Source organism: Glandiceps talaboti, chromosome 18 (genome assembly GCF_964340395.1).
Source record: "Glandiceps talaboti chromosome 18, keGlaTala1.1, whole genome shotgun sequence".
NCBI lineage: Eukaryota > Metazoa > Hemichordata > Enteropneusta > Spengelidae > Glandiceps > Glandiceps talaboti.
The window spans coordinates 17,068,633-17,092,679 of record NC_135566.1 but is presented as its reverse complement, the minus strand read 5'-3'; the positions used below and the strand labels follow the sequence as shown (position 1 = coordinate 17,092,679).

Below are 24,047 nucleotides of genomic sequence, written 5' to 3'. Positions count from 1 at the left end.
CATCTCGTAAAAGAGCCCTCAGTGGTGAGAGTAACCGAGACTAGAAGAAACGCAGACCTTCAAATTACTTTGGTATCACTATTGTCTAATATTTACCTGAAATAATGTTCATGGCTTTCAAAAACATCATTTTTTTTCCATATGAAGAAATTGATGGAGTGTGGAACTAGTTCAAGATTCAAGCTGTTTTAGTATTCATTAAAAGAAAATTGATGATAACAATTCTTATATCATGCATGAGCCAGGTTCAACAAAAAATATGGAATATATACACTGGTCGTTCTATGCCACAACAACACATGTCTATGTGTATGTCACCAACAATGCATGTCTACATCACTGGTTCTGCTGTGTTCAAAATATGATAAAATCAGCATTACTTTCCCAGATTTTTCTTTGATGTTACTGGCACTGGTATAATTATGTTATTCTCCAATATTTTTCTTCACTCAACTGGAAAATACTTGAGAATAACATCTAAATGTATAATATTAGGAATAGTGCGATTCTGATTACTATCTATTTCTGTGAAATAAACCAACATAAAAACATCTCGATGTAAGATTCTCAAACATGTCAACAAAAATATCTGGTACTCTTTTGCATGAAATGGTGATGTTTTTTTGCTGACAAAAGTATTTACAAAATCAACAAAATATCATCCGTGTTAACAAAAAATAAGTTTTCTTTGATCATTACAAATTGTGTGATCAGTTCAGGATAAGTATCAGTACGACTACACTTCTACAAATCTAACTTTTGAATTTGTTGTTGATGATTAGAGAAGTTAAGTGGAAATATCTTGGATCTATGACAGAACATACTATTTTACACCTCCAAAAGTAGACACCCCCCCCCCCTCCCCCCAACTGACACGATGTTACCGTAACAGGATCTGGATATTAGTATCAGGATAAAAATTGCATCAGCTTTGTGAAAGAAAGCATTTTCTTGATAATAACAGAACTGAAAACAAATTTATGAAAAACAAAAGTTCAAAGACAACTAGGTCTCATGAATAAATGCTTGGGGTTTGTATATTTAATACATGTAAAATCAATTTCTAAATAATTCCATATTTTATGAAAACTATTCTCTTCATTGAATAGAAATATGTATCTTGTGCATGTGTACCTAGCAACTAGAAAGTGTACCTAGCAACTAGCAAATGTACTTAGCAACTAGCAAATGTGTCTAGCAAATAGAAAGTGTACTTAGGGACTAGAAAATGTACCTAGCAACTAGCAATAAAGTACCTAGCAACTAGAAAATGTGTACCTTGCAACAACCAGGTATTTAGGCTGGAAATAGTTGAGTGTACCTAGTAATGACAGTGTACTTAGCAACTAGAATATGTACCTAGCAATCAGAAAGTGTGCCTAGTATTAATGACAGTATACTTAGCAACTAGAATATGTACCTAGCAATCAGAAAGTGTACCTAGTAGTGACAGTATACTTAGCAACTAGAATATGTACCTAGCAATCAGAAAGTGTACCTAGTAGTGACAGTATACTTAGCAACTAGAATATGTACCTAGCAATCAGAAAGTGTGCCTAGTATTAATGACAGTATACTTAGCAACTAGAATATGTACCTAGCAATCAGAAAGTGTGCCTAGTAATGACAGTATACTTAGCAACTAGAATATGTACCTAGCAATCAGAAAGTGTGTCTAGCAACTAGTAAATGTTTATCAAGACACTGCAGTTATTATATGCTCACTACCTGCTTATAATACCAGATAAACTGATGCAATAAAATCACTTTTCCCTCATGTTACATCTTTAACTTAGTACTGTGCTTTAGGTGGCATTTTTTGTGGCAGTTTCTGACTCATATACATTGCACTATTAGGCCTAAAAAAAAGAAAGAATTGTTTCTGGTCAGCGCGTGCATCGCACCAGTCTTTTTGTGTGTGTGTGTGTTTGTCCAGCCAATGCAGTCTGCAGAGCCGTGGGGAAACACAAAAATAACCCTCCTACTTCAGTGAAGACAACTGCAGAGCCAACCATGAACAAGCAAATCACATCTGCCCCACATACACACTTGCTCTTGAGTGACAGGTTTTTTGAGAGAAAAAAATAGCGCCATTGCACCATTTTAGACAAACTGTCCTGACCAGAAACAATTCTCTTTTTTTGGCACGGTATATAATACCACACTAAAACTTAAAAATAATCTTTTCCCGCCACTAAAATTATTCATAGTATAAATTGCAAACTTCTTTTGCTGTCTTCCTTTTTTCAGTTCAAATAGATCGGTACTTTACGCCTTCTGAATAGACTGTCTAATTTTAACAAAGTGACAGAAATAACGATATATTAAATTCATTTTTATTCACAGTGGGAAGAAGGTAATTTTACTTGGAGGAGTAAAATGGAGTACTTATATTATAATACTATATGATAGTCAAGAGGAAGTGCATTTCAAAGGTATTAACTTACAATATTTCCGACAGACAAAAAGTGTCGTACAAGTAGTTGTACTGTTAGTTAGTATGATTCATAATCTTCTACATTACATGTTGTATAATTGCTGATTTGTTAGTTTTGATACAATTAAAGTTGACGAACCAATCAAAATGTAGATCACAACACCTTATTGCATAGTCACAATTGCTCCAGTTGCACTGTTTCTATGGTAACACAATCATGGAAGAAACACTCTAGAGACACCTGAGATATACATTTTTTTTTTTTTTTTACAAAACACATCACACTCTTCTTCCTCCCTGTTACTTCTACCTTGTGCAGCTGCCTATAGGTTTCTTGGTGAACCAGTCAGCAGCCATTCCAATCTGAATTGTATTTTCAGTCACCACAACGTGGCTGCTTTCTGTTGCACACAGTCTTCATAAAATGTCTGCGCCATAGGCACCAAAAACTGCTATCTGTGAAAAATATGCAAAGGGACTAGAATGAGATATAATAGTGTTGAGGGCGCCCTTCATTTTAAAAAAAGAAAAGAATTGTCAGTATAAACAATGAGGGCGCCCTTCCCAACCAAATCTTCAGGCATGCTATGGTCCAGTACATAAGACACATTTGAAAGAAACACTACACAACTGTATTGACAGTAGTTTGTGAAATATATCCTGTACCTTGTCCTTCAGTTGTTGACATGTTTGTAACGCCACAGTGAATAGTGTTATGACATCATTTAACCACGGCACAGCACACTCCACTTGATACTGTGCTGCAACTTCATATCTATACTGACCAACCTCACTAGAACAAAAAACAACAAGAACTCTGTTACTAAAATCAACAAGAACTCATTACTAAAATCAACAAGAACTCGTTACTGAAATCAACAAGAACTCATGACATAATGACCTTTTTATGGACTGTCAAAAAGATGAGAATGTGTTTTCATGTGAATCACTCGCATACTACGGGATAGGAGAACATCAAATCTTGGCGTGTGACAAGAAATTGCTTAGACTGTAAGATACATCATGTCATGCCACCCTCACTGGTCTGCTCTATCCAAAGGGGTTGACCGATGTGTGAGGGCGCCCTGTCATGGCATACCTTACAGATTAAAAATTTGTGTACATCCCTTTTCTTTAGAGGACGCACTACTGATGTACATCTATTAAAGTCTTATCAAGTTCTACTTACAATGTTGCTCCAAGCTTAGATTCTATTGATGCAACTGGTGGCCTCTGAATAAAAGATGAAAACAATAATGAAAATTAAGTTGTTAATCACACAATTCTATCAATTTAGTTCATAACAGAAGTTCTGAACATTTACATTTTTAATATTTAGGTTACTCTTTGTCTTTTTATAAACTTCACTTAGGTCTAAGAATTATATTACTTGTTCTCGATTAATTTCATCACCACGTCTGCCTCTACACAGAGAGATTGTAATTGTGTACACTCCTTTACACCTCATATCTGTATCTATATAATACCAGCTAAACTCCTTATTATGGATATCACATGCTGTCGCTAGATCTTCTCAATTCTTACAATATCCTTTTACTAAGTCTGGATCCCAAATGGGGGAAGTATATTCTGAGATACCGTAGAACGACACATTGATATGCATGCTGTTTCATGTAACTTTGGTGGACAGTTACGATGGTTTCTCATAAGAAAGACCAAGGTAGGACGAGCTTTAGAACAAATATTTGTGATGATAATTTTCACATATACATATATACCAATTAATCACAGGATAATGATGACACTTCAATGTTTATGGTACGGTTTGGCAACCTCAAACTAGATCTTGAAAACTTAGTAAAGCATATATTTAATACTAATGTTGGTTTCTATATAGCACTTTCCTACTCTGTGCTCAAATCACTTTACAATTATTACTGCTGGCATGGATCTAAAGCAGCACAACAGCCCTTTACTTCCTCAACTCCCTCAATCCATTTAATTGCAGCCTCTACAAGCGCATAGGATTAAAGCATTCACATTGCAACCTCTATCCTACCAGGTACCATGTTCTGTAGTTTGGTCTATAATTTTGGTGTTGAAACCCAGTAAAATAGCTAGGAGTCTCACATACACTTTACTTACTTACTTACTTACTTACTTACTGCCCTAACAAAGGAAGTACGTTGATATTTATTGATGTACATACATACATACATACATACATACCTGTGGTCTGATGCCTTGTGCAGGAGTTAAGTAGTACATTGCTATTTATTGATATACATACATACATACCTGTGGTCTGATGCCCTGTGCAGGAGTTAAGTAGTACATTGCTATTTATTGATGTACATACATACATACCTGTGGTCTGATGCCTTGTGCAGGAGTTAAGTAGTACATTGCTATTTATTGATATACATACATACATACCTGTGGTCTGATGCCCAGTGCAGGAGTTAAGTAGTACATTGCTATTTATTGATGTACATACATACATACCTGTGGTCTGATGCCTTGTGCAGGAGTTAAGTAGTACATTGCTATTTATTGATGTACATACATACATACCTGTGGTCTGATGCCTTGTGCAGGAGTTAAGTAGTACATTGCTATTTATTGATGTACATACATACATACCTGTGGTCTGATGCCTTGTGCAGGAGTTAAGTAGTACATTGCTATTTATTGATGTACATACATACATACCTGTGGTCTGATGCCCAGTGCAGGAGTTAAGTAGTACATTGCTATTTATTGATATACATACATACATACCTGTGGTCTGATGCCCAGTGCAGGAGTTAAGTAGTACATTGCTATTTATTGATGTACATACATACATACCTGTGGTCTGATGCCCAGTGCTGGAGTTAAGTAGTACATTGCTATTTATTGATATACATACATACATACCTGTGGTCTGATGCCTTGTGCAGGAGTTAAGTAGTACATTGCTATTTATTGATGTACATACATACCTGTGGTCTGATGCCTTGTGCAGGAGTTAAGTAGTACATTGCTATTTATTGATGTACATACATACATACCTGTGGTCTGATGCCTTGTGCAGGAGTTAAGTAGTACATTGCTATTTATTGATGTACATACATACATACCTGTGGTCTGATGCCTTGTGCAGGAGTTAAGTAGTACATTGCTATTTATTGATGTACATACATACCTGTGGTCTGATGCCTTGTGCAGGAGTTAAGTAGTACATTGCTATTTATTGATGTACATACATACATACCTGTGGTCTGATGCCTTGTGCAGGAGTTAAGTAGTACATTGCTATTTATTGATGTACATACATACATACCTGTGGTCTGATGCCTTGTGCAGGAGTTAAGTAGTACATTGCTATTTATTGATGTACATACATACATACCTGTGGTCTGATGCCTTGTGCAGGAGTTAAGTAGTACATTGCTATTTATTGATGTACATACATACCTGTGGTCTGATGCCTTGTGCAGGAGTTAAGTAGTACATTGCTATTTATTGATGTACATACATACATACCTGTGGTCTGATGCCTTGTGCAGGAGTTAAGTAGTACATTGCTATTTATTGATGTACATACATACATACATACCTGTGGTCTGATGCCCTGTGCTGGAGTTAAGTAGTACATTGCTATTTATTGATGTACATACATACCTGTGGTCTGATGCCTTGTGCAGGAGTTAAGTAGTACATTGCTATTTATTGATGTACATACATACATACCTGTGGTCTGATGCCCAGTACAGGAGTTAAGTAGTACATTGCTATTTATTGATATACATACATACATACATACCTGTGGTCTGATGCCCAGTACAGGAGTTAAGTAGTACATTGCTATTTATTGATATACATACATACATACCTGTGGTCTGATGCCTTGTGCAGGAGTTAAGTAGTACATTGCTATTTATTGATGTACATACATACATACCTGTGGTCTGATGCCTTGTGCAGGAGTTAAGTAGTACATTGCTATTTATTGATGTACATACATACATACCTGTGGTCTGATGCCTTGTGCAGGAGTTAAGTAGTACATTGCTATTTATTGATGTACATACATACATACCTGTGGTCTGATGCCCTGTGCTGGAGTTAAGTAGTACATTGCTATTTATTGATATACATACATACATACCTGTGGTCTGATGCCTTGTGCAGGAGTTAAGTAGTACATTGCTATTTATTGATGTACATACATACATACCTGTGGTCTGATGCCCAGTGCAGGAGTTAAGTAGTACATTGCTATTTATTGATGTACATACATACATACCTGTGGTCTGATGCCTTGTGCAGGAGTTAAGTAGTACATTGCTATTTATTGATGTACATACATACATACATACCTGTGGTCTGATGCCCTGTGCTGGAGTTAAGTAGTACATTGCTATTTATTGATGTACATACATACCTGTGGTCTGATGCCTTGTGCAGGAGTTAAGTAGTACATTGCTATTTATTGATGTACATACATACATACCTGTGGTCTGATGCCCAGTACAGGAGTTAAGTAGTACATTGCTATTTATTGATATACATACATACATACCTGTGGTCTGATGCCCAGTACAGGAGTTAAGTAGTACATTGCTATTTATTGATATACATACATACATACCTGTGGTCTGATGCCTTGTGCAGGAGTTAAGTAGTACATTGCTATTTATTGATGTACATACATACATACCTGTGGTCTGATGCCTTGTGCAGGAGTTAAGTAGTACATTGCTATTTATTGATGTACATACATACATACCTGTGGTCTGATGCCTTGTGCAGGAGTTAAGTAGTACATTGCTATTTATTGATGTACATACATACATACCTGTGGTCTGATGCCCTGTGCTGGAGTTAAGTAGTACATTGCTATTTATTGATATACATACATACATACCTGTGGTCTGATGCCTTGTGCAGGAGTTAAGTAGTACATTGCTATTTATTGATGTACATACATACATACCTGTGGTCTGATGCCCAGTGCAGGAGTTAAGTAGTACATTGCTATTTATTGATGTACATACATACATACCTGTGGTCTGATGCCTTGTGCAGGAGTTAAGTAGTACATTGCTATTTATTGATGTACATACATACATACCTGTGGTCTGATGCCCAGTGCTGGAGTTAAGTAGTACATTGCTATTTATTGATATACATACATACATACCTGTGGTCTGATGCCCAGTGCTGGAGTTAAGTAGTACATTGCTATTTATTGATATACATACATACATACCTGTGGTCTGATGCCTTGTGCAGGAGTTAAGTAGTACATTGCTATTTATTGATGTACATACATACATACCTGTGGTCTGATGCCTTGTGCAGGAGTTAAGTAGTACGTTGCTATTTATTGATGTACATACATACATACCTGTGGTCTGATGCCTTGTGCAGGAGTTAAGTAGTACATTGCTATTTATTGATGTACATACATACCTGTGGTCTGATGCCTTGTGCAGGAGTTAAGTAGTACATTGCTATTTATTGATGTACATACATACATACCTGTGGTCTGATGCCCAGTGCTGGAGTTAAGTAGTACATTGCTATTTATTGATGTACATACATACATACCTGTGGTCTGATGCCCAGTGCTGGAGTTAAGTAGTACGTTGCTATTTATTGATGTACATACATACATACCTGTGGTCTGATGCCTTGTACAGGAGTTAAGTAGTACATTGCTATTTATTGATGTACATACATACATACCTGTGGTCTGATGCCTTGTGCAGGAGTTAAGTAGTACGTTGACATGATAAGTTTGTTGTGATGAACATAAAAATTGATGATAGAGTCCACTGGTAGAGGTGGATTAAAAGCTCTCTGTAAACAAAATCACAATTAAAAAATAGACAGTAGGTTAATTTATAAGATACATTGTCTTCTGGATTTTCTATTGATTCAAATACTGCTTACGTGGCTAGGCCAAAAAAAGAAAGAAAAAAGAATTAATTGTTTCTGGTTAGGACAGTTTGTCTATTATAAAAGTGGTGCAATTTTTTTTTTTTTTTTAAAACAAACCTGTCACTCAATCTACTATTTATGGCAGTTACTGTTCTTTTTATTCAGTACTTTAAATATCTGACTTTTCAACACCAAGTTTGCAGGATGTGTGGAGAGAATGCCTGCCAGATTGACAATCCAGGCAACTGTACACCCTACAACTAGTAAAACCTTCTGTACTAGCCAGCTAGAAACAAGGAATGGGAGAAAAATGTGGGTCATAACCATTATGATTTATAACTGGGGAGAAAGATACCAACTTAACTCTGAACACATAATACGACAGAACCCCATGACATGAATGCGGGTATTTGCATGAGTGCTTATACTGTTCTCTGTGGTCATACTTCACGAGTGTAGCGAGTGAAAATGCAGCAGAAAACACTGTAAGCATGAGTGCAAATACCCCTGAGTACCCACACTAGCACTCATGCGGCATGGGACTCTGTTATTATTACATATATGTTCCGAAACAACAAATTTCCATAAAAATGACACTATGCGATCACATGCTTTCATGTAGAATGAACGACCACATCCTCATTTGCATGCAGGTATGCAGTAATGTTTACAGTATTGCACTGCAGTGCAAATACCACTTGTGTGTGCATGCACTGGTGCAAGTAATCTCTGGTATATATGTAATAAAGTTTACTTACCATACTTTTATTTCTATAAAGTTCTTCTAGTGAATACTTTCTAGGAGATAATAAACTACTTCTTGCCCATTGTAAACAAAGTATCAATTCATCCATTAGCTGTCAAGTCAACAAAAAATAATTAATTAACTAGGCCATGTATTTGATTGCAGCCAACAGTCTCAACTAGAAAGTGAATCTATAGAATATTGTCAGAGCATCTGATAAAGTTTATATATACTGTACTGTACTGTTTTGGATGTGCATGTACATGTATGGCCCATATAATGGCTACATTGATATGTTCACTTTTCATTCTTTGAATATTTTAAGGGATGAGGAGCAGATATTCTTATTTGTCTGGTGGTGATGTAAAGATGAACACAGTATGGTGTATGGTGTGAAGATGAACAGATTTCAACCAGTTAGTTGGTGAACAGATGTAAAGATGAACTGAGTACATTACTTACAGCTATTACCTCCTCTGCCGTCTGGAAATCATAATGATCACCTTTGCTAGCTATAAAATCCATGGCACACTGTAGATGATTACCAGCATCCTGTACCTGCAAACAGAGAAGATATTATACAACCAATGCCATGCAGGCAGTAACATGGAAAGTAAACAAATGAATTGGGTTTAATAACAGTTAACAAAGCACGTTGTAACTATGGAAACATGTATAACATTTCATCATTTGATAAGAACGGTTTTATGGCATTCCGAAAACCAGAACTTGTGCGACACATTGAATTATGGTCTTTCTGGGTGGACATGAAATGAAAGAATGAACTGAAATTCATGATTGAATGTGAACTATTATGTAAAGAGGCCATGCAGCTATTCTTATCAAATGATGAAATGTAATACAAGTCTCTGTACTTTCAAACGTACTGTGCCAAGTGTTATTAATCCAATTTAGTTGCTTACTTTCCAAGTTTGTTACAAGTTCCACTTCTTACTGCTTGCATGTCAACAGTTGTAATTCAGTTTAAATTATATCAATTATATTTTAAATGATCGTACGTGACGAAGTGAAAGTACAATTTCAAATCATCCATTTCAAAGAACTGTCCCTCATTTGATCTGCATCTTCTCTTTCAGACAATGCAGGGGTTTTTCAAACTTCAAGTAAGAAATACTATATTGATGCAAAAAATCTGGGTCTCTGTAAATTTCGAAATGTTTCAAATTCAAACTCTTCAAACCAGTCATACTTGTACTGTCCTCAACTGAAAAAAATACTGCGGGGAGTCTTCATTTGGGGACTTGCAAACCACACATATTGAACAATCTTGAATGATGCATCATGGGAAATGTGGTATCATGCCATTGATATACATTAATCCATCACTTGTAAACAATCTGCCAAATTGAATAGTGCATCATGGGAAATGTGGTATCATTCAATTGATAAACATGGATCCATCAATGTTGTAAACAATCTGCCATATTGAATAGTGCATTATGGGAAAAGTAGTATCATGCCATTGATAACTATAAGCAATTTTATCACATTCCTAAATCCATTCCAGGTATAACTGCAACTCCAAGTAATCCGACACTAATCCAAAAGTCCTCTGTATGTGTGCGAGTGAAGTTTGGATTGAAAATAATTGGCTATCCCTAAAACAACTACCTGTTGTAATTTCCATGGAATGTCTTCCTTTATAAATGTTCTATATATTTGAGTTGCATGCCGATGTAATCGTATTGTGATGTCCTGGAAATGAAACACAAATAACATCCTTAAGTAACTACAAGACTCTTTGTTGGTATGTTAAATCATATCTGGGTAGATCTGTATGGAATACACTTGTTATTTGCCCACTATCGCAAACCTACAGTCTTCTACACCATTTTCTCTAAATAGCGCCCTCATGTGGCATAAAGTTATACTGTTTGAATTCTGTCACCCAGATGCTAATTACGAATAAATTCATTTGTATTACACTGTGACCCTGCAATGACTAACTCCTTTACAATATCACATCTGCTACATCATAGCTTTACAGTGTCCCATTACATGTCAGCTCTCCCACTGCCAACCTCACCCACCCTGATATGAAATGTGACCTCAACAAATGCTTCACAACAGTTCTATAAAGACGTACAAGAATTATGGCTGTATTTTTATAGCAGTCCGTAATTAAATGACACCTTTTTGAATCAATTTACTTTATGAATACATATAGTATGTGACTGACCAGCACACCTTTTAGGGTAGGGAGAACCCTGATTATACTTACAGCTTGACATATATTATCACCAAACACGGTGATAACGCCTTTAATGTTATCACTACCACTGTAAGAAATGAAAATAAGAAATCAGGCATTGAATTGTAAATATATAAGTGTACAAAATTCAAGTACACATGGAGCTGTGATATTATGTGCCTACTGAAGCTTTATAATGCTCCCGTAGGCATACATGTGCTAACATGTATCTAAACCTCTCTCTATTGTCAGACTTTCCAGATTCAAAATATTCCCTAAGTAATAACCTGCACCAGCTGTACCTGGGCTAAAAATCCAAAATAAATACGCTTTCGTCATCCAAGTGGCCACTTTAAGAAAATTTGTTCACTGAAATTACATGCTCATGCTTGTGAAGACTTTAACCTTACAAATACAAGTTACTCCAATACTGTCAAATTTCTTGTCATAGGACATTTGATGAACTCAATGTTATCTCCTTGTTTTGTTATTTACCCACAGACAACATAAATACCCTTTCGCCATCCAAGTGGCCACTTTAATCGAATTTGTTCACTGAAATTACATGCTTTTAAACTCAGCTTGTGAAGACTTTAACCTTACAAATATGAGATACTGTAATACTTTTATATATCTTGCTATATGAATTGATAAATTCAATGTTATCACATTGTTTTGTTATTTATCCACAGACAACATTTTACAATTTTGTTTTCTGTTCTACATTCTGTTTATCTTGCATTTCAAAATACTTGTACAATATACTTACTTCGTACTGGATAATAAAAACTTCTCAGGTTTCACTAATGGAGACTTTCCTGAAAAAGAACAAAATATAGCAATATTGTTATGGTATTGTATCATACTAAACTATACACCTTGTAAGACATGTACACTGTCATTGGTGCCTGGTGATGCTCCTGCAGTGCGTTCCAGGCATGTAATATAGATTGTGATGTTTTTGCTAGAAGGATGGGGAACTGTAGTAACAAGGAAGCCTTAGGGGAAATCTGTCAGAACTGGTGTACAGTTTCCAAAACACTGTACCATAATTTTGTGTTGGAAACCTAGTAAAGTGCCTGGATGGATGGGTGGTAGGTAGGTAGGTAGGTAGGTACATGTTTTGTAGGTAGGTAGGTAGGTAGGTAGGTAGGTAGGTAGGTAAGCAAGCAGGCTCTGGGGATTACTTTGATATAAATGTTGCATAAAATGATGTGGTTTGGTTTGTGGTTTTCATTTTTTCAAGAGTGTCTTGAAATCACAAGAGGGCTTGGCACACTTGTTACCTTGTACTGAGAGAACACTGAAAGACAATGTAGTAATTTTATTGCCAACCAGATCTAAACTAAAGGTGCTCCCTTGGGTTAGTTTCTCAACATTACGCTGACTTTAAGTCCAACAGAATTTATACCACTAAATAGAATTATGAACTCAAAAACAGAATCTCTATACCAAAATTCAGGGTTTTTTAAGATGGACATACATACATACATACATACATACACACACACACACACACACACACACACACACACACACACACACACACACACACACACACACACACACACACACACACACACACACACATACATACATACATACATACATACATACATACTACAGATACCTTGCACCTCTTAAGCTCAACCTTCAGGAGCTAAAAAGAGAAAATCTCTAAATTCAACTTTTCAGCATTCATAGACTAGTATTTCACTAGATGTAGTCATCTAGTCACCAACTATAGCTATATAATTCATAACATACACAGATTACACTGAGACTCATACATAATGCATAGTAAGATCTGTAACATTTCAATAATACATATGTGGAAAGGTCATAGTAAGATAAAGACTAGTTCATATCGGGACCGTGATTTTTATTATTGAAGATGTATCGTCAATGGATTACTTTATCATCCACGTTGACTCTACTGATTGATATGGGAGGGTATTGTCTCTTGGCACGATTAGTGACTCTCAGCAATGTTTTATCATAAATGCCAATGTTCTATCATACATGTCTCATAGCCTGTGTCTACTAGCATGATGTGACTCTCAGCAATGTTCCATCATCATAAATGCCTCATAGCCTGCCTACTTGCATGATAAGAGACTCCACAATGCCATATAATCATCACTGCCTACATTACGACTTCATCAAGTCCATCATCAGTAAGATAATCATATACAAGAAATTGATTGGTCGAGACAAAATATGGTTACATTATGTCTGAGTACTTCAATATGCAAATTTGGTATTTATGTAAAAAACACAATGTGTTTGACAACATTTATAGTAATTTACGCTAATCCTATCAAAGTCTTTACATACAGATATTCTAAGAGTAGCCTTTAGAGGGATGTCCACAATAAAGGTACTTCTGAAATAGAGGCTATTAGTGCGGGGGCATATGGCAGATTTTTGGGTTTCGTGTGAAATTCATGTTAATTTTTGCCAACATATATCATTGTGTTCCCCATCATCTGAGCAATTAAAAAATATATGTTGGCAATTTTTATTTCAATATTAAGGGTAATTTTTGCAGCAATTTCATAAATGATGTAAAATCATGGTTTTTCTGTATATTGATGGCAAATTAAAATATGTGAACTGTACGATTGCTTTATATCTGTATAAATGTACTTATGGGCATCCTGTTGACGATAAACTTGTAGACTGTTGTATAATTTTGCATTTTAATCACAATATTATAAATTCTGGCTTATTTATTTGCATATCATTTGCATATTATGTATGATGCTTCAGGTTTATTTGATTTCCTGTATTGTTTGATGTTGCTGATTGCTATTCTTTCAAAAATGTACGCCAACCATGAATTATTTCAGTTACTTTGAATACTCTGGTTGGTTTAGGGAGCCTTCAGTATTTACAGGGGGCGGAGGAAATCACACATGGTCTGTTAAGAAAAACATGACCCTCCCCCCCCCCCCCATTCTCCATTCGTAAAAAGTGACCCTCCCCTTTGTCCCATTTTGTAAAACATGACCCTCCCCATGACAACTGCATATACTGAACGTTAATCAATATTCCCGTTATATGTATACATACACATTAAATCATTTTGACGCTGTATATTTGTACATATACTACCATTGCAGGAGTTATATAGAAACGCCTGTGATCAGAACGAAATAAAAAGTCTACTTCTTATCACTATCAAACTGACAAATATTGGTACAAAAACAACACCGGGCACGCCCCTCTGTTGTAGGTTCATGCACATACATGTACTTGTCTGTGGTTCACGCGACTCTTTTATCGGTTTGTCTGTGCCTGTGAACGTTTGTCATGTTGTAACATAACATTTGAGTGTAAGCTTATATAATGCGACGTAATAGTCTGTCTGGTCCTAAAAATAAACTTTCAGTGTATAGATTATATGTTGAGTTTTGGGCGAAAAATCGCCAACACACATGACAGTACAACAAAACATATACTAGTACACGACATTCAAATCTGCAATGAATACTTACAACAGATGTGATCGTGGAGTTTGTAGTTTAGCAACTCCGCTTGTGTACGGTCCTTTTCGAAATCTCTTGAACTGATTTTGAAATCTAAACGACAGAAGTCGCTTGTTATCAAGTGTACATACACACATTAAAAATATTCCTTTTCAGATCTGGCATCTGGTTTTAATACGTATCTACACATGTAGTATTGAATGCTGGACAGGTACATTCTACACAGGATATAGAGTCCAAGTTTAGGTCTACACAAAATTTGAAATTTTACCTCAATATTAGCATACAAGTTACATAAATTGGACCTCCTGCAAATATTAGATAGAAAAGAAACATCACTCAGTAAAACACCTTTAGAAACCTTCAGAATGTTTCACCCCCACTTTTGATCAATTGAGATACATTCTAGAGCAATGGAAAAAGTAAATATGGCAGCTACTTTAGAACGTTTTTGTTATTTGTTCTGTATTCTATGTTCTGTAGAAATATCATGTTAAAAAGTAAATGAATCGTTGTTAAAGGCATTTCATGAGGGCTCATTAATTTCCCACTTTGCAATGGTGTCAAAATGAGATAGACTTAGTCATCAAGTTGGCATGTGACTACTTATTCCCAACAATAAAGGTTATTTGTGTATGAGAATTACCAAAAGATGTAGAAGGGTACATTCCATGTTGTTTATGTTGAGGATTTGAATGTCAGATTTTATTTGAGTAATAAAAAACTTGGAATGATGGCTAACAATGCAATAAAATTTGATTTAAGATACTATTTTCTGGTGGGTTGGTGGTTGGGGTTGGGTGGTACATTAGAATGTGTCTCTGCTGTTACTTTCAACCTTTATTCATGACTGACCAAGAGAAAGTTCGTTGCGTAATCGAATGTAAGAGTGCCTTCACGCTGAATAACTAAACTAAATATGTATATATTCATATTGTTCCTTTGAAATATTAGAAAAGATATTCTTCAGATACTGAATTTATCATCTTTATTTTATGCTGTTTATCCTGTTTTATTTTAGAATTTCGATGAAATAACGTAATCAAATGTAACAGCGGAGAACACATCTTTTCATGTTGTTCCCTTGAATTGACATGTAACTCCAACCAAATAGCTACACTAGTAGAAACGTAGACAATGCATACGACATAATGGCGTGATTGAGAGACTAGACAGTAGTTTTGAATAAAAATAATTGGGTCTATTCACTCGAATACATAACTTTGTATAGTAACGATTCAATTGATGCTATGCTATTGATCAAAAATATGTTTATATCAGATGTAAACTGAATGCCTTCAATAAAGGCAAAACTTCAGATTGCTGTTCCTTCACGCCTTGTCGAAAGAAAAATTCTGCGCTACCAGACATGATATTGCATATCCATTAGTTACTACATCAATAAATAAAACGTAGCTTTGGAACTTATTGTTCATATCCTCTTTTGTAAAAGTTGAGTTTGGTGTATTTTTAACCCGCTGTAAATTTCACTAGAGTCCACCATGTTAGTTTCACTATACGAAAAGTCATATTTGACCATGTCTTTCCACCGGGGTAAATCTTTAGCAGAGGATGTGTAAATGTGGTGAGTATGAGATGAAGTGACACCTTTGACTTAATTCACCCCGGTGACCTCTCCCCTGGGGGCTGTGAACAGTCAAAAGTGTCACTTTGTCTCGTACTACCCCTTGACAGAGATGGTAGTTAGGTGGGTCACAGGTATGGTAAAGGTTGGGTCGTGCCAGTAAAATCAATTTAATACTAGACAATAATTTTGAAAAAAAAATAATCAGGTCTACCACTCAAGTAGTTGTTTTGTCAACTATTTTTTTCCTTGTTACCACGTCTACTCAAATAAAACCTACCTAAGAATACCCATTCATTCTCATTCAGGCTACCAGCCTACCATCCACAGACACCACCACACGATCTAGGTTAGTGTAATCTGTTCACCTTAAGCTTATGAGATTCGCCAAGTTTTATTACAAAAGGGCGATGGATATATTCACTTGTTTCAAAGATGGTAGACTGTAATTTGCTAGTTAAATTTCAGTAATTGTACGTGTATTAATGGCTTACAGCTCGATGTAGTTTTAGTGGAGATTCGACTAACCCTGGGCTTCGCATCACTGTTTCATAGCTGACCCCCACCGGCTAGCTGTTCCGAATATATGCATGAACCGTTTATTGTTTCGATACTGAGAGGTATGACATGCCAAAATATACATGTACTAGTATAGTGATATTTTCTCTATTTTATCGATTAAGTATAATATCTATTGCAATCAGAAGTGCATATTTTTAATCAGCTCACACATCCATATAACACCAGAGGATGAGTGCATTCTTAAGATCTAGCGTAATTACTGAAAATCCCTAATTATGCAAATAACTCATTAAAATTACAAGCTATAAGGTATTATCAAACTTTATGACACATGCACTTTGTTATCATTAATGTATGTACTAAATTACTTCGATTCATAATCATATTTTAACATTCTGAATGACTTAGAAATGGCAAGTAAAGTCAGAAGGAACATTTGAACTGTTTGTTTTATTGAATTTGCCCAAATTTCAGCGATAAAAAATAATTTTCATTCACTCATGGTTTTCCTAACCCTGCCATATAGGGCGTCGATTTAATTTTTTTTCATCTAATTGAAGACATTTAGGGTCGTTTGGGTCATGAGAAACAGAATTAAAGCTGCCCTTATATATACCTACCAATTACTGTTGTTATCTTTACAATATACATAATGTTCTGACTGTTGCTATGGACATGGTCTTGTTGATAGGCATATTTCATACATGTTTTGATATTTTTTTTGGCCTGACTAACCAAAAATGTTGTTATCTTTGCAAAATATACTGGCATTAATGGCTGTTGCTAAGGCCATATCAATGGAAGTTGACTATAATCACATGGATTCATGGGTTTTCATTGCCTAACCAATGGTTAAGAATAGGGTCTTGGGGCCACATTTTATTTTTAGCCCCCTAAGACTAATTTTGAAGATAAAAATTGCCAACATGTATTTTTTTATATGTGGTCCTATAATGAACGTAACCATATATGTTTCATAAAATTAACATGCATTTCACACGAAAACCCATATGCCCCTGCACTATATGGTCGTAGTTGTTGATGATGCAAAGAAGCGGTAATGTTACTTGTCATGCCAGTAGCTTCGGAGGGTATAGAAAAACCTGGAATCATAACCATCTCTAGCACACATGACAAATTGTAGATCTTATTACAAATCTATGAGTGACTTCAATATTTTTTGTCAGATTTTTTACAAAAAATACAAGCTATTTGCATTATTCTACTTACTGAAAGTTGTCTGTTATCACTTACTATTTGTGACATACAATATAGTATGAAAGTCAGGCAAACTGAATAAATGACTCCATGAAGCACTCTTTCGGTGTACCCAAAAAGTGTCACCAACATAAATATTGCAGAATAAACGAACAATGTATAAACTTTTCGATCAGTGTTTTTGCTAAGGTTAGGGAACTATGGTAACAGAAAGGGAGAAAAGGGTAAAAATGGTAGTGTTTCCCTATAGAGTCTATGGTAATTTTGTTTGGGAACCCAGGTAAAATGACATGGGAACCCCAGTAGATTTTACCTACTTATCGCCCTAAGCAAAATCACTGTTGATGCTATATCGATATTGCATGTTCAATTCAGGGCAAAAATCAACATGAATTTAATAGAAGATACGGTACTGTAAACCTCGATATTTTCTCCACTAGAAAATTTTATGCTTTTACAGTCTTCAGCTAGTATTGAAAAGTTTACTAATTACCACATTGGTTTATTGTGTTCATGTACAAGAAGACATTTTATATTTAGTCACTCTTTTTTTATTTTTTGTGTCTTTTTGTTATTCAGCAAAATAAGCGAAAATAAGTCTTTAGTGAAAATTTCTAGGTTTACAATAGGTAAGTCTTCAAATTTGAAAAAAACGTGACTCAAGTTTGACGATTTGCCTCTCTAAACTGACTACTCACATTGTTGTTTCATGGCAGATTTTAATCATTGATAATTTTATTATGTTGAATGTTTGTGCATATTAAAATCATACACTATAGGCTACACATGAATACAAACCTAAATCAATAACCTACAAATAACAGCTACATTGGATTTGTCGGCTAGTAAACGCACTACTTCATGTCACACAGATATTATAGTCCTACGTAACCTTGGTAATTTTTGTACCTCAAAGGACTTTTTCAAGGAGTTGGTAATTTAACACATTATTTGCCAGTTGGGAGAGAGAGACATTAACGCTGAATAATTAAATCATTGTGTGATCAACGTACGCAGTAGATGGATAGAAACATCGTATTCATTTCCAATTTACCGTTCCAAAGTAACTATATTGTATTGTCCTATTGATTCTTGGAACCATGAACAATATATTCTCCATAATTTAACATTATACATTTTCAATAATGAATTATACATAGAAATATAATATGATTAAAAATGATGAAAAACTGGAAAATATTGAAAATGATAAACTAACGATATCAGCCAATGTTTTATATTTCCCCTTTTAACTTTCAGACAAATCCCTAGGTCATATTAATCAGATAATTACACGTTATTTTTATATTCCCAAAGACACATCTGTTTAATTTGACCATGAGACCATTGTGTGTTAATAGTCAACAATGAAATTCTAGTCTTCCATGTCTTGGACAACGGAAAGCTGATTGTGATGGTGGTTACTATGAAAATAATTTACTATACAGTGAAAGCAGCATATGATGAGTGTTAAGATGAAATATTCCATAAACTAAACACAACATACATATACTTAGTCGAATGAAAATCATTGCCTCTACAATTTAAATACAGCGTATGGTATGAGTGCTAAGATGAAATTAAAACTGTATATAATAAAACATATACTAATGAAAATTATTGACCCTTCTATTTAAATACAGAATTAGACTGTGGTTTCCGGTCCTATCATCCTCTTTGCTAAGGCTTCGGAAATCTAAGGATTCTCAGAACTGAGATGGACTAGAAACCTAATTAATACAGCATATGATCTGAATATTAAGACACAAATTTACTATAAACTGTACACAAATAAAACATATGTACACTGTACTAATGAACATTTCTACATCATCAGAGATGTACTACTAATATGGGTTGTTCGCATGTGTCTAGGAAGACAAATTTGGAATACAGAAACGGCTGGGTCTTGAAAATTTGGGATTCTCTTCCAAGAAATGTTTTGACTAATAAGTTTAACTAATAACCATGAACCCAGAGTCTATGAATATACTTTTCATGTAATAAAAATATACTTTAACTGGTGTACATGTAATAATTTGCTGTTTTGTATAAAAGATAACATTTTCTGTCCTTGTCAAAGACTGAAGTGATCAGTTTAAAATACACATAGAGCCCATGCATTTCAAGCAAGAGTTCACCTTTATAAGAAAATTTTACCAACATAGATGAATATTCATTTGAACATGCAATTGTATTTGTCATGTGACATACTATAGGCAATCAGCATGCACTTGAACTTAACTTTTTCAGTTGATTTCTTACTCATTTACTGTATTCACCTTGAACACAACAAAGCTGTTACTACAGACATCAAAACCAAGGTATTTCCACACTTTACTTTTTATGCAATAAAATGAAATGATGATTTGTCCTTTATTCCTTTTACATGGGTCTGTTCTTCACTAAAACAAGCTATATCACAACCTCTAGTACTATATTGTATTATATATATACCATTACTTGCATGTGTGCATGCTAGTGGTATTTCCAAAGCATTGCAATACCAAAAACATCTACATACATATATGCAAATGATATGCAAATGGTCATACATTCATATGCACTCAAAATTGTGTGATCGCACAGTGTGACTTTTTATGGAATTTTGCTGTTTCAGATAAAACACATTATTAGCAATAACAACAAAACCTATGAGTGCTAGTGTGGGTACTCAAGAGGTATTTGCACTCGTCCGTGCGGTGTTTTCTGCTACAATTTCACTCACTACATCATGTATACTTGTGAAAGTAACGACGACAGAGAACACTGCAAGCACTTGGCAAATACCCAGAGTACACCACACCTGTACTGGTGCATCATGGGGTTCTGTTATAGCCTTTGTAAGGGCAAGTAATTCTTCCAGCACAATCCAATCTTACTGGTACATTACTCACAGATAATGCAACTTTGAGTTGGGCTATTCTCATTTTATTAATGCATATTATTTTCCATAAAGAAAATTATCATTCAAGGTGACATGGGGCCCTGGAGACAGTTGTTTGGTTTGTGCAAACTCGAGCAGAATTTTATACCTGGGAACAACGATGTGAAATAGCAATTTAAAATTAATACTGTTACAGTATTACAAAGGACTAAGCAGAAGACAAAATTAACATATCCAAGGTTATTCCAAAGGTGGGGTTTTGTAGTTCTGTTTTCCTGGGATGTGGGGACCCTGGAGACAGTTGTTTGGTTCGTGTAAACTCGGGCAAAATTCCATATCTGGGAACAATGATGCGAAATAGTAATTTCAAATTAATACAAAGGACCGAACCTAATTCAGGAAAAAGATATAACCATTTTCTAGCATCTGGGATTGATTTTTCTCTCAATATTATCTGTGAAAAGCTTGTAAGTGTGAAATGAACTCCTTTCTGATTATAGTGGGTGTTCTATTCACACCACTGCACTCATAAAATCCTTTTTCACTGTTGATTTGTTTTCAATGGTAATGTAATAAGCTCCACTACATCTGATTATGCTGGGGGCAATTTCTTGAAAATAACATTAATGATAAGGAAGTAATGAAGGTTATTTTCGCTTTTTTGGTTTACTCATTCTAATTCCATATCATAACAGAACACCATCATGTGCTAATGCCAGTGCAGCGTGCTAGGAATTTCGCATATTAAAGTGCATTCTCTGTGTGGCAGTGCCTTCATGACCAAACTGACAGAAAACACTCACAGAAAGCATGAATGCAAATACCCTAGTCATTTAAATTCATGTACATTTGCAGTAACACACCATGGGGTTCTGTTATTATTACACAAGTTTATATGCAAAGACTTATTAGAATCATTTTGTAAAAATTATAAAATGTGTCTTCATTTGGGTACATATGGCACGTAAACGACTTGCATGCTGATTTGCATATCATAACAATGTAAATTGTATGGTCTTGCATTCTCATACATAAAAACAAACATGTATGTATAATTATATTACTAGTAATATTCCTTCATTTAAAATATTGTACACTCCCATCGACATGTCATGGGATGCTGTTATTATTACATAAATTTATGAAGTGGAGAATTAGATATTATTCCCCGATATTTTTCTTCGTTCAGCCAAGGAATATATGAGTAACCTTAAAGGGGCATTTGTCACTATGAGTCACAAGACGAGTATAGTGATAGTGACAACCCTTAGGTCACGAGTATTTTCTGGATGAATGAAGAAAATATTGGCGGAGAATAACATAATTATAACAGTGACAGTAATATCAAAGAAAAGTCAGGGAAAGTAATGGCAATTTTGAACGTTTTGTCTAGTGACATAGACACGCACTGTCACGATAGACAATGACCAGAGCATGTATATTATTATATACCATATTTTTTGTTTAACTTGGCTTATGCATAGTATAATCATGAACATATATTTTTCGGTCTTGCATTCTCATATGCAAAGCAATACAATTAATTATACCCTAGAGTTTTCATTTATTTTACCCGTACACTTGCTTGCAGGGTCCAATTATTATTAGTACATAAGTTAATCTAAAATGCTTAAAGTAGTATAATTTTATACAAATATAACTAGGTCTTCATATTTGTGTGCATATGGCACATAGAAAACTTGCATACTAATGTGCATATAGTCGATAGAATCTTAGAATACTAATGTACTGCATTTTCCAGTATTGCATTATCGTATGCAAATGAGCACTACAGTGTAAATACCTACACTGGTTTGAATTGATGCTGTAAAAACTAGTGAAAAACTCTAAGCGATGGTAAATCTACATGAGCACTAGGTTACAGATATCAATCAATTGATTTTATACTCTCTCAACATAGTACATGTACATTGTAACATAAGACTTAGTATTATGTCCTCAGGGAAAATTCACTCAAGATTGTGAGTAATGTCTCACTCTAAAGAACAAACTACATAGGAAATTTGATCCATCGTGATTTCATGATAATAAGTGCCAAAGATTCAGACAGATATCAATTTTTGGCACATCTAAACTCTACTTATTACAGCAGTGGTTTTTTTCTTAACGAGAGACAAGTCATAAAATATATACATAAATATGTACTATTGTTCCAAAGGCATTATAATGATGTTCCACATCAAACTTATACTAAAATACAAGGTGTGGAAATCTATGAAAATCTTAACTCCCACCTTCTTCTGTTACTGGTGTTTGATGTTTGACATCAAAATTACATACAAGGTATGGCCGCCCCACCAAATTTATTGTACAAGGTGTGCAAGTTTATGACAAATTATTATCAGACCCCTCCCTCCACAGTTTCCCTCGTTATCAATGTCCTCAATTACATTACGGTGCAAGGTAATGTAAATATATACAAATTTTACTACATCCCTCCCCTCTGTTACTGGTGTTTTTGATGCATTTGAAAATTATGGTACATGGGATGGAAGTCTGTTACCAGAGATTCCCCCTCCTCTATCTGTTAATTATTGTACAAGGTATATAATATATGCAAATTTTATCAGATTTCTCCCATCTGTTACCACGGTTGCCAAACCTCAGCAAAAATACTACACAATATGTACAGAACATTATGCAGTCACCTCATGCTGTGTGATTAGTGAGTCTTTCAGTCAAAACTAACTAAACAGATGTGGACACTCTGCTATTAGGGAATTGTTTGTTTCAGCACAGATGTTCTCTCTCTTTGAATTGACATTACACTTACAGTAAACACTCTTCAAAAGCTTCAAATGCTATGAATTTGATCAAAATACTATTTAGGAACATTATCTTCTTAAAAATTTACAGGAAATAAAATTCATAAATTATTGAAACATCAATCGAATTGATCAATATATTTTTAATGGTAATTTGCTAATTTAGTGATAGAATATCAATTAATGAATTATAAATTGACTTCCTAATTATCATATCTAGGTATATAATATAATCAGTTAGAGTCACCATGAATAATTAATTAAGTAACTTC

At 34.9% G+C, this 24,047-nt stretch overlaps 1 protein-coding gene across 1 annotated transcript in view; it reads right to left on the bottom strand.

The window, feature by feature from the left end:
* Nucleotides 1-2,684: 2,684 nt before the first annotated feature.
* Nucleotides 2,685-24,047, bottom strand: part of LOC144449838 (protein rogdi homolog) — a 38,476-nt gene continuing 17,113 nt past the window's right edge. Inside the window, exons 4-13 of the mRNA XM_078140412.1 lie at nucleotides 18,202-18,236; nucleotides 12,056-12,104; nucleotides 11,317-11,374; nucleotides 10,707-10,790; nucleotides 9,537-9,632; nucleotides 9,088-9,186; nucleotides 8,135-8,248; nucleotides 3,627-3,670; nucleotides 3,104-3,230; nucleotides 2,685-2,893 (exon numbers count right to left, since the gene is read on the bottom strand). Of these exons, the coding sequence (XP_077996538.1) occupies nucleotides 2,855-2,893; nucleotides 3,104-3,230; nucleotides 3,627-3,670; nucleotides 8,135-8,248; nucleotides 9,088-9,186; nucleotides 9,537-9,632; nucleotides 10,707-10,790; nucleotides 11,317-11,374; nucleotides 12,056-12,104; nucleotides 18,202-18,236 (745 nt within the window). The 3' untranslated portion in view covers nucleotides 2,685-2,854. The remainder of the gene's footprint in view (nucleotides 2,894-3,103; nucleotides 3,231-3,626; nucleotides 3,671-8,134; nucleotides 8,249-9,087; nucleotides 9,187-9,536; nucleotides 9,633-10,706; nucleotides 10,791-11,316; nucleotides 11,375-12,055; nucleotides 12,105-18,201; nucleotides 18,237-24,047) is intronic.